This window comes from Dendrobates tinctorius, unplaced genomic scaffold (assembly GCF_039654945.1).
Source record: "Dendrobates tinctorius isolate UK_male_01 unplaced genomic scaffold, ASM3965494v1 ptg000043l, whole genome shotgun sequence".
NCBI classification, from domain to species: domain Eukaryota; kingdom Metazoa; phylum Chordata; class Amphibia; order Anura; family Dendrobatidae; genus Dendrobates; species Dendrobates tinctorius.
The window spans coordinates 9,392,275-9,407,138 of record NW_027361711.1 but is presented as its reverse complement, the minus strand read 5'-3'; the positions used below and the strand labels follow the sequence as shown (position 1 = coordinate 9,407,138).

At 45.3% G+C, this 14,864-nt stretch overlaps 1 protein-coding gene across 2 annotated transcripts in view; it reads right to left on the bottom strand.

Moving 5' to 3' along the window:
- The window catches only part of PDE6A (phosphodiesterase 6A), a 268,275-nt gene that overhangs the window by 110,409 nt on the left and 143,002 nt on the right, over positions 1-14,864 (bottom strand). For both annotated transcript variants that reach the window (XM_073575291.1, XM_073575292.1), the window contains exons 4-5: positions 11,213-11,353; positions 209-283 (exon numbers count right to left, since the gene is read on the bottom strand). In XM_073575291.1, the coding sequence (XP_073431392.1) occupies positions 209-283; positions 11,213-11,353 (216 nt within the window). The remainder of the gene's footprint in view (positions 1-208; positions 284-11,212; positions 11,354-14,864) is intronic.

Genomic DNA, 14,864 nt, shown 5'->3' with positions numbered 1-14,864 from the left:
CCTGAAAGAGTAATTACAAGCTCAACAACTATTTTATCATTATCTATAAACTGCCCTTGCATAAAAGTATTGTCCTTATTAAGCTACTGCTATTAATGTTACTATCTCACTTTCCAAAGTGATCATTTTAATATTTTACATTTATGAGGTTTAGAATTACAGGACAGCAATGAAAACTAGGCAAAAACATAAATCTGGTAATGATTACTCTGCCATCTGGTGTCCTTGGTCCAGAATAAGGGGGCACTTCACCCATTAGAACTGGCCACTGATCAAAAAATTCCTGCAAAAAAGCAAAATGTCAGCAAGATTTTTCTGGTTACACAGAGACAAATACTTAACTGATTCTAATGTCAGCATTTAACATTTTTGTAGTGCTTTGAAAAAACTACTATCTTGTAATCTGAACGCTGCTAACTTCTTATTATTCAGTTGATTTCCGCAATTAATGTGGCCCGAACCGCTACACGCACAGACTCCGTTGAGGTGTCGTTTCGAAGCCAGCGTCCATGAGAGGTGTGCTAAGTATTTTTCGTGTCAATCGGATTTGTAGTTTTTGCGCAATTTGCGTTTGAAAATTTTTTTTCCCATCATTGGAATGCACTGTCTCAATGCATTTCAATGGGAAAATGTTGCCACAGGGAAAACATGCCCTGAGGAGATTCAAATGGCAGTAAGCTCATTGATATGCGCAGGCAGACCCAGTTACTATGCCAACGCCTACGAACTTCACATGACGCCCCCAGGACACAGTTTCTGCCAGATAATTTCAGCTCTTAAAGCGAAACCCACAGCACGAATGCAAATCTAGCTTCATCACATGACGCATGCCCCTGAGAGAGAATGTGCACCAAAGTGGATTTAGAAGCCCAGTGAGCCAAACTGGCTCTTAAAGAGCCGACGCGCCAAAGTGATTCTAAAAGGGCCGGCGCACAGAAATGAGTCTTAAAGGACCGGCGAGCCAAATCGAAAGCTGAGTGACCCCAGGCTCCAAATCGGAGGCTGATTGACCCCGGCCTCCAAATCGGAGGCTAAGCCACCCAGGCCTCCAAATCGCAGGCTGATCGACCCTGGCCTACAAATCGGAGGCTGAGACACGCTGGCCTCCAAATCAGACCCAGAGTGGCCCGCCCACCAAATCGGACCCAGAGTGGTCCCGCCCACCAAATCGGACCCTGAGGGGCCCCGCCCACCAAATCGGTCCTTGAGGGGCCCCGCCCACCAAATCGGCCCCTGAGGGGCCCCGCCCACCAAATCGGCCCCTGAGTAGCCCCGCCCACCAAATCGTACCCAGAGTGGCCCCGACCACCAAATCGGACCCAGAGTGGCCCCGCCCACCAAATCGGACCCTGAGCGGCCCCTCCCCGCCCACCAAATCGGACCCAGAGTGGCCCCGCCCACCAAATCTGACCCAGAGTTGCCCCCGCCCACCAAATTGGACCCAGAGGGGCTCCGCCCACAAAATCAGACCCTAAGGGGCCCCACCCACAAAATCAGACCCTGAGGGGCCCCGGCCACAAAATCCGACCCTGAGGGGCCCCACCCACAAAATCCGACCCTGAGGGGCCCCGGCCACAAAATCGGACCCTGAGGAGCCCCAACCACAAAATCGGACCCTGAGGGGCCCTGGCCACAAAATTGGACCCTGAGGGGCCCCGGTCACCAAATCAGACTCTGAGGGGCCCCAGCCACAAATTCGGACCCTGAGGGGCCTCACCCACAAAATCAGACCCTGAGGGGCCCCAGCCACAAAATCAGACCCTGAGGGTCCCCAGCCACAAAATCGGACCCTGAGGCTGGTTTCAGATTTGCGCTTTTTACAGGCAGCGCACGGTGCCGCTAAGCCACGCCCCCTGCCCGCTCCCTGCCCGCCCCATCCGGTCATCGCTTCCTACTATCGCACATGGCTGCATGCGATCTGCGCGCCCTATCTTTAGCATAGAGTGCGCAGACCGTGCGCTGGCCGTGCTCTAGTAGGATTTTGGCGTGCGCAACATGGAGTGTTCGGCACACGCCGGCACACCTTCAAAAGTATGCAGCACACGCCAAACTCCTACTAATGCACGGCCAGCGCACGGTCTGCGCACCCTATGCTAAAGATAGGGTGCGCAGTTCGCATGCAGCCGTGGGCGATAGTAGGAAGCGATGACCGGATGGGGCGGGCAGGGAGCGGGCAGGGGGCAGGGCTTAGCAGCGCCGTGCGCTGCATGTAAAAAGCGCAAATCTGAAACCAGCCTGAGGGGCCCCACCCCCAAAATTGGACCCTGAGGGGCCACACCTACAAAATCGGACCCTGAGGGGCCCCGGCCACAAAATCGGACCCTGAGGGGCCCCACCCACAAAATTGGACCCCGAGGGGCCCCGACGACAAAATCGGACCCTGAGGGGCCACACCCACAAAATCGAACCCTGAGGGGCCCCACCCACAGAATCGGACCCTGAGGGGCCCCAACCACAAAATCGGACCCTGAGGGGCTCCACCCACAAAATCGGACCCTGAGGGGCCCCAGCCACAAAATTGGACCCTGAGAGGCCCCACCCACAAAATCGGACCCTGAGGGGCCCCGGCCACAAAATCAGACCCTGAGGGGCCACACCCACAAAATCAGACCCTGAGGGATCTCGGCCACCAATTCAAGCCCTGAGGAGCCCAGGCCACCAAATCGGATCCTGAGGGGCCCCACCCACCAAATCAGACCCTGAGGCCAAAGTGGCCCCTGAGAGGCACCCACAGTTAAAAACGGATCCTGAGTTGAAAGTCTTGCAGGGGCAGCAGGCAAGTCTCTCTTAAAGGGGCAGCCCAGGCACCATTTCAAAGCACTATCTGTACTTCCTTCAGGAAATACACATCTAGTTTTATATACTTGACATTACCTTGAAAAAAATGAGAAAAATTTACCATGCAAACGAACCAGTAATATGGATCAATTTTTGTCATAAAGTGGAACTTATGTGTTAGAAAGTGGAAGTGTTGCCCAAACTGCCTTGTGAAGATATGTAAAATGATTTAATGTATTATGGTAAAATATAGAAAAAGTCTAACACCTGGTCCTGGCTTGCCGAATACAACGGCACAGCATTGCTGGCAAACGTCTCTCACGATCTGCTCCAGCTGAGGACAATACACAAGTTGTTGGATCCATTTGTAAGTTTTCTCTGGACTGAAATGGGCTCTTTTTTCATGGCCCTCTTTAGCCACACTCCAAGCTAGGCTGCTAGGAATCATGACTTGCTACTTTTTTCTCTCTGACGGTAAATTCACTATCCGGTACATTACGTCATCTTTAACACAGAGTCTTTCCCTTTAATGCATAATCTTCAAGCCATCTGAGGATAATTCGGCCCAAGCCATCACTGAAGGCCATTCCACTTCTAGAAGCCAGCCCCTGATCATCCAAAGTATAAGGTTGTCATCTTGGGTATGGGCCATCTTGGCTGGTGTCCTGCTGAACAACACCATCTGGCCTGCTGTTACTCCATTAGTCTTGGCTATGGAGACCACGGGTTTCACTTGACCCAAGTCCAGTATCTCTGTCTCTTCTTCTTCATCCACATCTCTAAAGGAAACGGGATGGGTGACTTGAGACAAAGCATCAACATTAGTATTGTCTGTGCCAGAACGATACTTGATGGAGTAATTAAACTTTGCCATTCTGGCGACCACTTTCTGTTCCAGAGCCCCCAGCTTCAGCTTCACACTTTGCAGATGAGCCAATGTTTTTATTGTCAGTCCAGACCAAGTCCTGCTCTCCTTTCCCATGGGCACTATACTACTCAGACAACACCAGGGTAAAATAGTGTGGCAATACTTTATTGAGCCACCAAACTGACAATAATGTATCGAACAGTCCCAGCAAAATACCCAAGATGGTGCAAAATAACAGTCTCACCTTTCTGCTGACTTACCGGGATTAGAGCAGCTGTGACTTAGGGGCTTCCAGGGCTAACTACCCCCACCAGTGACACCCCTCTTTTAGCGGGTACCCACAGAGAAGAGGTAATGACAAGCTTAGGAGGCTGACAGTCCATTGAGGCACATGGCCAGGTGACCGGATGGTCCCAACTTGGCTATTCCGAACGTCTTCATGGAGCCAATTGACCGGATGGTCCCAATCCTGGCTTCAGCAAACATATCCATGGAGTCAGGTGACCAGATGATCCCAACGTGGCTTCTCTGAATATCTCCATGGATTCCATGATGGTCAATGAAGCAGATCTGTATTCTTCCAGCTACGGCCGTCATCCTTAAGCTGGCATTCTGTAGAATCTGTGTCCCTCTTGATGGAGCCATAATGTCATGGCAGCTGTCTGGTAGAGTGTTCCTGACTGTGGTTTTGTAAAGAGTTTTTCTTTGCAGAAGGATGGAAAATCCTTTTTATACCCACATTTGTGGTTCAGGTCATCATCTAGAGATCAGGGGGGAGGTGGGATGAGTTTAACTCTCATTGAGTATTTAATTAATCTGCATAGTTCATCCTTCTCTGTTTTGCAAGTCCACAAGCTACATTGAGTCATACAATGGATAATCAACATATTAGCAAACATCTATTGTCCCTGTCCTTCAAAGATTCAAAGATAGCAGACATTGAGCTGCAGCAAACAGAGACTCAAAAGTCACCATCCAGGCTCATACGACCTTTGGCGGGAAGACAGCATGTGTAACAGGAGAAGGTTGACTCCCTCTCTGCAGCCCGACGCCAACGAGCAAGCTCGCCTTGCACTCTTTCATCCCCGCGCATAGACTTTGTACCTCCAGAGACCATCACTCCTGTTGTCGCTGACGTGACTAAAACAAACCGTTCTTTACTGCTGACTTCTGCTGGCCCACGACACAGTACTCACCAAACATTGCACGCTGAAGCAGGTAGCGTGACCACGGGCTCCACTTCGGGACTTCATTCAACTAACGCAGTGCCGCAGATAGCCACTCGAGCAGTACCTTGTTCCAGGACCACAAGACTACATGTGGGAAGGCAGGAATACATTGCCTCCATTAAGAGACAGTGCTTCACCTTTCTCCGGAACCAGTTAGGGAACTTCACGTGTCACTTATGGCGCCATTGTGGTATTTTCCAGCCTCCTCCGTCCGGGAACCACAGACTGATAAGTTAACCCGTTATTTGAACTTCTACTATTGCTCTATTACTGTATATGCCTTGTTCACCTATATTCCCTCAACCCCTCTCTCCCTGCATGGAGAATTCACTGTTATAATAACTCTTTATAAACAACCCGTTAACTCTTGCTCTGCGTCCTGCTTGTCACTGCATCCCGCATTTCTGCTAGCACCCTACAGGTGCATGAATGATGACATTGTCAAGATTGATCAAGATGGATTAAAAATTCAGGTCTCCAAGACAGTACTCCATTAGCCTCTGAAACGTCCCAGGTAATTTGTTGAGTCCTAAAGGCATTCTATCATTTTATTGAACTCGTACAGGACCATTGGTAAAATGAAAGCTGTCTTGGGCTTGTCTCTTTCAGCCACTGGAACCTGCCAATGGCCCCTTGCCAGTTCTAAGGTGGAGAAATACTTGCTCTGTCAAAGCGCCATCAGGGACTCTTCAACTCTAGGAAAAGGGTAAGCATCTCAAACAGTGACACTATTCAACACAGAATCTCAAGCTTCTGTCCATCTTTCGGTTGAGCACTATTGGTGCAGCCCATAAACTCTGACTCACCCGCACTACTCAGCATCTGTAATAGAAGGGATTTTACTTCCTGGTACAGGTTTGGGTGTGTCTACCTTCAGAATATCGTGTTCAGTGCCAGTTGTACATCCCAAATCATCTTAATTTCTGGATAAAGCAGCTTGAAACTCCCATAAAAGGTCTTCTATCAGCTGAATTTGTTTGAATGAGAACTGACTGGTGTCCAGTCGCACTATTTTGAGGATCTTCCAGCCTTTCCACTCCGGAGTCAGCTCAGTCCTCGAAGTTTCAGACACAGTCACAGTCCACAGTTCCTGTTCCTCAGCAATCAGGGCCATTTGGACTTTGGGAATCTGTCTCTTCTCCATACATGTCCGAATCCGCAACTTTTTCGCCTGCACGAAACACGACATGAGAATCATGCACATTGGCACACCGGATGGCCACTCATCCATCCACCACTGTTTCCATAGTACTTGCAATCATGAGTCCTTGTCTGGTTTCCGTTGGCTTCTGGGGCTTAATAATCACCTCTATTCCATAGAGTCTTTGGTGGCTTCCCACATCCATCTGTAGGGGTGACGGGTCCACTTGTTTGGGGCGTGAGACTTTCTTAGCTGATCCACTTGCTGGGTCAGTTCCTGGATTGCAGCCCTCATCTTAGCCAAGGAGCCTGACTGCTGATTTTCAAAATGGACTCCCTTTCTAGTGCTGGAGCCATTTCATCCTCATCTTCATGAGCCAAAACTTCTGCGGCAATCTGGGCAAACTGAAGTGTCTCATTCACCCGTATCTGATCCCGCAATGTTCATCTCAGTGATGAATCCATCAGTCCCTGAACAAACTTTTCAGGCTAGTGACTCAATGTGTGAAACAGAGGCTACAGCCTATCACTGTTTGGGCAGGTCTGTAACATTCCCTGTAAATGATTTAAATACTGGGAGATGCTTTTGTATTCTTGTTGACGCCGATTAAAGAAGCTTGTCCAGAATCTAGCAGCCGGGCCTCTCTCTTCGCAAACCTCCTCTAATATGGCTAAAATGTCTTCTAGAGCTTTTCATGTTGACACTGTACGCTGCACCACTGTTTCCAGGGCTTCTATCTCTACCGTGTGCAGTGTGATGTCAGAGTGCATTAGATGCATCTTTACTCATTGGAGTTCCTATGAGTAAAAGTGCATCCAATGCACCTGAAACGCGTCAGGTTCACTATGTTTTAATTATGGCTCCCCATGCCTCTATAAAGTTTTTGGGATTTTATTACATAGTGATGTGCCACCACCCCTTTTCTTTTTCATGGTTTGCTGTGCTCACCAGCAGGACAGGCACCCACCTGCTTTCCTGATTGGGCTCGACTTATTTGGTTCTACATGGATTCCGTTGAAGCTTCCAGACCTCCTTCTCCTGCACGCTTTGTTGTACAGTCTGTATGTACTTTGCATACGATCTGCTCATTCTTCGATTGTCATGTTATCGCCATCAAATTTTGCAAGTTATCTCATTATAGACCCTGCTGACAAGCTCAGGCTCGGAGCATTTAGAGTTGGCGGAAGAGCAACTGGGAGAGATGGTCCTGCCAACCCTGGAGTCTGTAATGCACTACCATCCTCTATTGCATTCTCCATCGTGATGCTGTACCCTGCTCACAGTGCCAAATGAAATGTGGATGAGAGATATCCACAGGACGAGGGGTACAGCAACAATCAGCAGACATACACAAAGACAACATAATGTAATATGCGTTTAAGTAACAAGTACAATGACAGGAGTTATTCTCAATTACACCTACTAAGACTATACCCAGGTACACTTAAAAACAATTAAAAGTTATATGAGAGCAAAATACCATGCAATTAACACTTTCAATGACTAAATCAATAAAATGACAGTGTTGTGCCAGTACTTCAGTAATTTCCTACTTGGAGCAGTTTATGAACTGTATCGTACAGGAGAGGCCTTTTCTCCTAAGTAACTGGACCGCTATAAGGCTATTTATATATGTGCATATACATTCAGATATAAAATGGTATCGGTACGTCCTGAAACTGAAAAAGAAAGGTCCTTGCTGGGCTGAATCCTGAAAAATTCAGAAACGATATCTTGCAGCTTTTAGGCAATGCCGAGATCTCAGATGCATTGCTTCCCTAAGTCCTTAGAGATAGAAACACCATCTTGAAGCTCTTAGGGAATGCCGATCTCTCCAATGCAAGGTTTCCCTATGTCCATAGAGTTAAGGCCTCATATTGCCTAGACCAAGATGCTGTGTACTGTTCAATTTGACTCATGTAAAGCCAAATAACATGTCCAAGGGTCACCAGCAAAAGAGCCAGAGGCGCACTGCCCCATCCAGACTTTCTCCAAGAAACCACAGATTGACTTCCACCCAGCTTCTCCTCCAACTCCTCCTAACTCCCAACCAACCACCAAAATCCCCGCGCTCCAACTTCAGCTTCTTTCCACTTCCCTCTAATGACTAGATCACAAATCTCCTACAATACAGTAAACTGTGATTTAATCTTACACTATACAACAAAACAAACATTATATGTCACACAATGTTTGTGACGCGTGTGTGTGACATATCGTGTGTATTGTGTAGCATAAAATGTATGTAGGTGCAAAATACACATTCATTGGATAACTGCATCATTTATGGCAGAGCAAAAATTATTGTTCTGAGCAACATATCACCTAGTGTAAATATGATGCTATACAGTGCCTTGCGAAAGTATTCGGGCCCCTGGAACTTTTCAACCTTTTCCCACATATCATGCTTCAAACATAAAGGCACCAAATGTAAATTTTTGGTGAAGAATCAACTTCAAGTGGGACACAATTGTGAAGTTGAATTAAATTTATTGGTTATTTTAAATTTTTGTGGAAATTTAAAAACTGAAAAGTGGGGCGTGCAATATTATTCGGCCCCTTTACTTTCAGTGCAGCAAACTCACTCCAGAAGTTCATTGTGGATCTCTGAACGATCCAATGTTGTCCTAAATGACTAATGGTGATAATTATAATCCACTTGTGTGTAATCAAGTCTCCGTATAAATGCACCTGCTCTGTGATAGTCTCAGGGTTCTTGTTGAAGCATCATGAAGACCAAGGAACACAACAGGCAGGTCCATGATACTGTTGTGGAGAAGTTTAAAGCCGGATTTGGATACAAAATGATTTCTAAAACTTTAAACATCCCAAGGAGCACTGCACAAGCGATCATATTGAAATGGAAGGAGTATCATACCACTGCACATCTACCAAAACCCGGCCGTCCCTCTAAACTTTCATCTCAAACAAGGAGAAGAATGATCAAAGATGCAGGCAAGAGGCCCATGATCACTCTGGATGAACTGCAGAGAACTACAGCTGAGTTGGGGCAGTCCGTCCATAGGACAACAATCAGTCGTACACTGCACAAATCTGGCCTTTATGGAAGAGTGGCAAGAAGAAAGCCATTTCTCAAAGATAGCCATAAAAAGTGTCATTTAAAGTTTGCAACAAGCCACCTGGGAGATACACTAAACATGTGGAAGAAGGTGCTCTGGTCAGATGAAACTACAATCTAACTTTTTGGTAACAATGCCAAATGATATGTTTGGCGCAAAGGCAACACAGCTCTTCACCCTGAAAACACCATCCCCACTGTCAAACATGGTGGTGGCAGCATCATGGTTTGGGCCTGCTTTTGAAGAGCAGGGACAGGGAAGATGGTTAAAATTGATGGAAAGATGGATGGAGCAAAATACAGGACCATTCTTGATGAAAACCTGTTGGAGTCTGCAAAAGACCTAAGACTGTGATGGAGATTTGTCTTCCAACAAGACAATGATCCCAAACATAAAGCAAAATCTACAATGGATTGGTTCACAAATAAACATATCCAGGTGTTAGAATGGCCAAGTCAAAGTCCAGACCTGAATCCAATCGAGAATCTGTGGAAAGAGCTGAAAACTGCTGTTCACAAATGATCTCCATCGAACCTCACTGAGCTCAAGCTGTTTGCCAAGGAAGAATGGGCAAGAATTTTAGTCTCTCGATGTACAAAACTGATAGAGACATACCCCAAGCGACTTGCAGCTATAATCGCAGCAAAAGGTGGCGCCACAAAGTATTAAGTTAAAGGGGCTGAATAATATTGCAAGCCCCACTTTTCAGCTTTTAAATTTCCACAAAAATTTAAAATAACCAATAAATTTCATTCAACGTCACAATTGTGTCCCACTTGTTGTTGATTCTTCACCAAAAAATTACATTTGGTATCTTTATGTTTGAAGCATGATATGTGGGAAAAGGTTGAAAAGTTCCAGGGGGCGGAATACTTTCGCAAGGCACTGTATATGAGGAAAAAATGAGGCCAATAAACAAGCTGCAAACAACATGAATTTCGTCGATTATCTCTTATTTATTGGTTTGTGTAAATGAACCTTTCTGATGTAAAACATTTTTTAAGATTCTCGTTTCTCCTTGCGAAGATTGACATGCTAAGCATGTCAAGATGAGGAGACTTAAAGCTGCAATGCTCCTCTGGGAAATATGCAAATTGTCTCTTCAGAGAGGAAGAGGACTAAAACTCTAGTTCCACCTATTGGAAGTAGCAATCCTAAAAGTCAATGTCAACCCTTTAATGAGCCTTGTCACATGATTTAGAATAAAAGCCAAACCAGAACTTCAATTTGCAGACACTGTGTTTTGGGTACTGCCCCTCATCAGTGCAAAGTGTGAGATCTGGTTTGGCTGTGTATGAGGCATCTGGCCGATATCCAAGAAGTATCGCTTCTCCTTGCGGAGGTTGACATGCTAAGCATGCCGAGATGAGGAGACTTAAAGCCGCAATGCTCATTTGGGAAATATGCAAATTGTCTCTTCAGAGAGGAAGAGTAAATGTGACAAAGCTCGTTAAAGGGTCGACATTGATTTTTAGGATTGATACTTCCAATAGGTGGCACTAGAGTTCTAGTCCCCTTTCTCTCTGAAGAGACAATTTCAAAAGTCTCAAAATTTTTGCGCTATATAGATAACTCAAATTTTTTGGTGACTTTGTCCATCTTCTTGCCATTTTTGCGCATCTCCACCAGAATGGGAGGAGTTGCGGAGGAGTCAGGGTTTGACCGGGCATGGTTACACCTGCTCATCAAATTAATCAAAAGTGTAATCATTTAATATTCCAGAAATGTTACTCCATTCCCTTACTGGAGTAGCACTTTGAGTCAGGCGCACAGAACCGCATGCCACCAATTAGGTGTGTCAAATTCATTAAGTGTTGTGCACTTCTTAATGAATTCAGCACAGCATATCTTATTCCTGTATGCCTCTCAACAACAGTATCATATGAAATGCTAGTCTTAAGGAATTCGGGCCTAAAGGTTTTTGTCAGAAGGTGCATGTTATTATTTGAAACCGCACTTTTAATTTTACCCAGGGAATCATTTTGTCTAAAAATGTTTATGCATAGCTACTGTCCACCATGCATGAACACTTGGCATAACTGCAAGATAAAGGTTTCACCATTCTATATGAATCAGTTGTATCATACATTCTCAATTGTTTATTTGTCTAATATACCTTTGTCTTTGTCATATCAAGAAGCCCCACGGAGTATCTATCACAGTTAAGGAAGGCGCGGACAGTATAAAGGGCTTTGTGAAATTGTCTTTCAATGTCAGTAAGTTCTTCAAAGACTTTGTTGGCTGACCACAGCAATATCTATAGTGAAAAATTAAGTATATTTTTCAAGATTATCCATTGTAATTTAACTGACAATGCAATTATCCTCCCCATATTTTAAATCAGGATTACCATTTGTAACCTAGAATTACATGTGAAGCATTTTAGGACAATGTTGCTTTGTATGTCCTGTGGCTCACATCAATTGAGCTGCAGCTCTGGCGCTCCTTCCATATTTGTACAAGGGAAGTGAATGGCTGCAAGGCTCATGAGGCATAACCATGTCATAAGAGACTCGCCATCGACATTACTAGAACACAACAGGTGTTGGTGGTGAGTATCTGTTATTTTGATTTTTGAAGGTGGAGTCGTTTATTTAAAAGGGGGTTGTTCAGGTAGTGGACAACACCTTTTAAGCAGTATTCCCACCTCCAAGATCCTATCCGAATATGTAGTAGATGTAATAATAATAATATTAGCAAATACCTCCAATTAGAGATGTAGTATAATTCTTCTGATTTGCTACCTCATAGAATCATAGAATGGTAGAGTTGGAAGGGACTTCCTGGGCCATCTGGTGCAACCCCCTGCTCAAAGCAGGATTCGCTAAATCCTGTGCAGGCCATTGCAGCAGCTTACATATTCATGGTTACGACCACTCATATAGTTACAGATAGGTCGTTGTTAGTGGTTGTAACTAGTGATGAGCGATTGTGCTCGTTAATCGAGATTTCCCTAGCATGCTCGGGTGTTCTCCGAGTATTTTGGTGTGCTCGGAGATTTCGTCGTCTCAGCTGCATGATTTGCGGCTGGTAGACAACCTGAATACATGCAGGGATTGTCTGTTTGTTAGACAATCCACACATGTATTCAGGCTGTCTAGCAGTCACAAATCATGCAGCTGCGGCGACACAAACTAAATCTCTAAGCACGCCAAAACTACTCAGACAACACCCAAGCATGCTTGGAAATCTCGAGTAACAAGCATACTCTCTCATCACTAGTCTTAACCATGGATACCGATCTTTCTAAGTGAAGGTATTTGGTAATATTATTATTACACTTATTATATACTAGCTGAAGAGCCCGGCGCTGCCCGGGCCTAGTAACTAACTACAGTTAGTTATAACAAATTATAATGATTATATCTATGTATATACAGTGCCTTGCGAAAGTATTCGGCCCCCTGGAACTTTTCAACCTTTTCCCACATATCATGCTTCAAACATAAAGATACCAAGTGTAAATTTTTGGTGAAGAATCAACAAGTGGGACACAATTGTGACGTTGAATAAAATTTATTGGTTATTTTAAATTTTTGTGGAAATTGAAAAACTGAAAAGTGGGGCGTGCAATATTATTTGACCCCTTTAACTTAATACTTTGCTGCGCCAACTTTTGCTGCGATTACAGCTGCAAGTCGCTTGGGGTATGTCTCTATCAGTTTTGTACATCGAGAGACTGAAATTCTTGCCCATTCTTCCTTGGCAAATAACTTGAGCTCAGTGATTTTTGATGGAGATCGTTTGTGAACAGCAGTTTTCAGCTCTTTCCACAAATTCTCGATTGGATTCAGGTCTGGACTTTGACTTGGCCATTCTAACACCTGGATACGTTTATTTGTGAACCATTCCATTTTTAGATTTTGCTTTATGTTTGGGATCATTGTCTTGTTGGAAGACAAATCTCTGTCCCAGTCTCAGGTCTTTTGCAGACTCCAACAGGTTTTCTTCAAGAATGGTCCTGTATTTGGCTCCATCCATCTTCCCATCGATTTTAACCATCTTCCCTGTCCCTGCTCTTCAAAAGCAGGCCCAAACCATGATGCTGCCACCACCATGTTTCACAGTGGGGATGGTGTGTTCAGGGTGACGAGCTGTGTTGCCTTTGCGCCAAACATATCGTTTGGCATTGTTGCCAAAAAGTTCGATTTTGGTTTAATCTGACCAGAGCACCTTCTTCCACATGTTTGGTGTGTCTCCCAGGTGGCTTCTTGCAAACTTTCAACAACACTTTTTATGGATATCTTTGAGAAATGTCTTTCTTCTTGCCACTCTTCCATAAAGGCCAGATTTGTCCAGTGTACAACTGATTGTTGTCCTATGGACAGACTGTCCCACCTCAGAGGTAGATCTCTGCAGTTCATCCAGAGTGATCATGGGCCTCTTGGCTGCATCTCTGATCAGTCTTCTCCTTGTTTGAGATGAAGGTTTAGAGGGACAGCAGAGTCTTGGTAGATTTGCAGTGGTATGATACTCCTTCCATTTCAATATGATTGCTTGCACAGTGCTCCTTGGGATGTTAAAAGTTTTGGAAATCATTTTGTATCCAAATCCGGCTTTAAACTTCTCCACAACAGTATCACGGACCTGCCTGCTGTGTTCCTTGGTCTTCATGATGCTCTCTGTGCTTCAAACAGAACCCTGAGACTATGACAGAGCAGGTGCATTTATACAGAGACTTGATTACACACAGGTGGATTATATTTATCATCCTTAGTCATTTAGGACAACATTGGATCATTCAGAGATCCACAATGAACTTCTGGAGTGAGTTTGCTGCACTGAAAGTAAAGGGGCCGAATAATATTGCACGCCCCACTTTTCAGTTTTTGAATTTCCACAAAAATTTAAAATAACCAATAAATTTAGTTCAACTTCACAATTGTGTCCCACTTGTTTTTGATTCTTCACCAAAAATTTACGTTTGGTATCTTTATGTTTGAAGCTTGATATGTGGGAAAAGGTTGAAAAGTTCCAGGGGGCCAAATACGTTCGCAAGGCACTGTAAACCTGAGTGTAGAGCTCCGCCCATTCTGCATAACCACAGTCACTATAATATCCCACATCATCCCTTCAGCCAGAGCTACCGGACTACTACCCATAATATCCCACATCGTCCCATCAGCCAGAGCCACCGGACAACTACCACTATTATCCCACATCATCCCATCAGCCAGAGCTACCGGACTACTACCCATAATATCCCACATCATCCCGTCAGCTAGAGCCACTGGACTACTACCCATAATATCCCACATCATCCCATCAGCTAGAGCCACCGGTCTACTACCACTAATATCCCACATCATCCCGTCAGCCAGAGCTACCGGATTACTACCCATAATATCCCACATCATCCCGTCAGCCAGAGCCACTGGACTACTACCCCTAATATTCCACATCATCCCATCCGCCAGAGCTACCGGACTACTACCCATAATATCCCACATCGTCCCATCAGCCAGAGCCACCGGACTACTACCACTAATATCCCACATCATTCCGTCAGCCGGAGCCACTGGGCTACTACTCCTAATATCCCACATCATCCCATCAGCCAGAGACACCGGACACCTACCACTAATATCCCACATAATTGCGTCAGTCTGGAGTCAGAACCACAGAGCTGAGTGGAACAGTCCTAACTTTCATACTGGGGATCCCTTTAAGAGAGGCCTGGCGTCAGAACCAGAGCGCTGAGTGGATTTGCCCTGAATTCCATACCAATGATCCCTTTAATGGAAGCCTGAGGTGAGAATCAGAGCGCT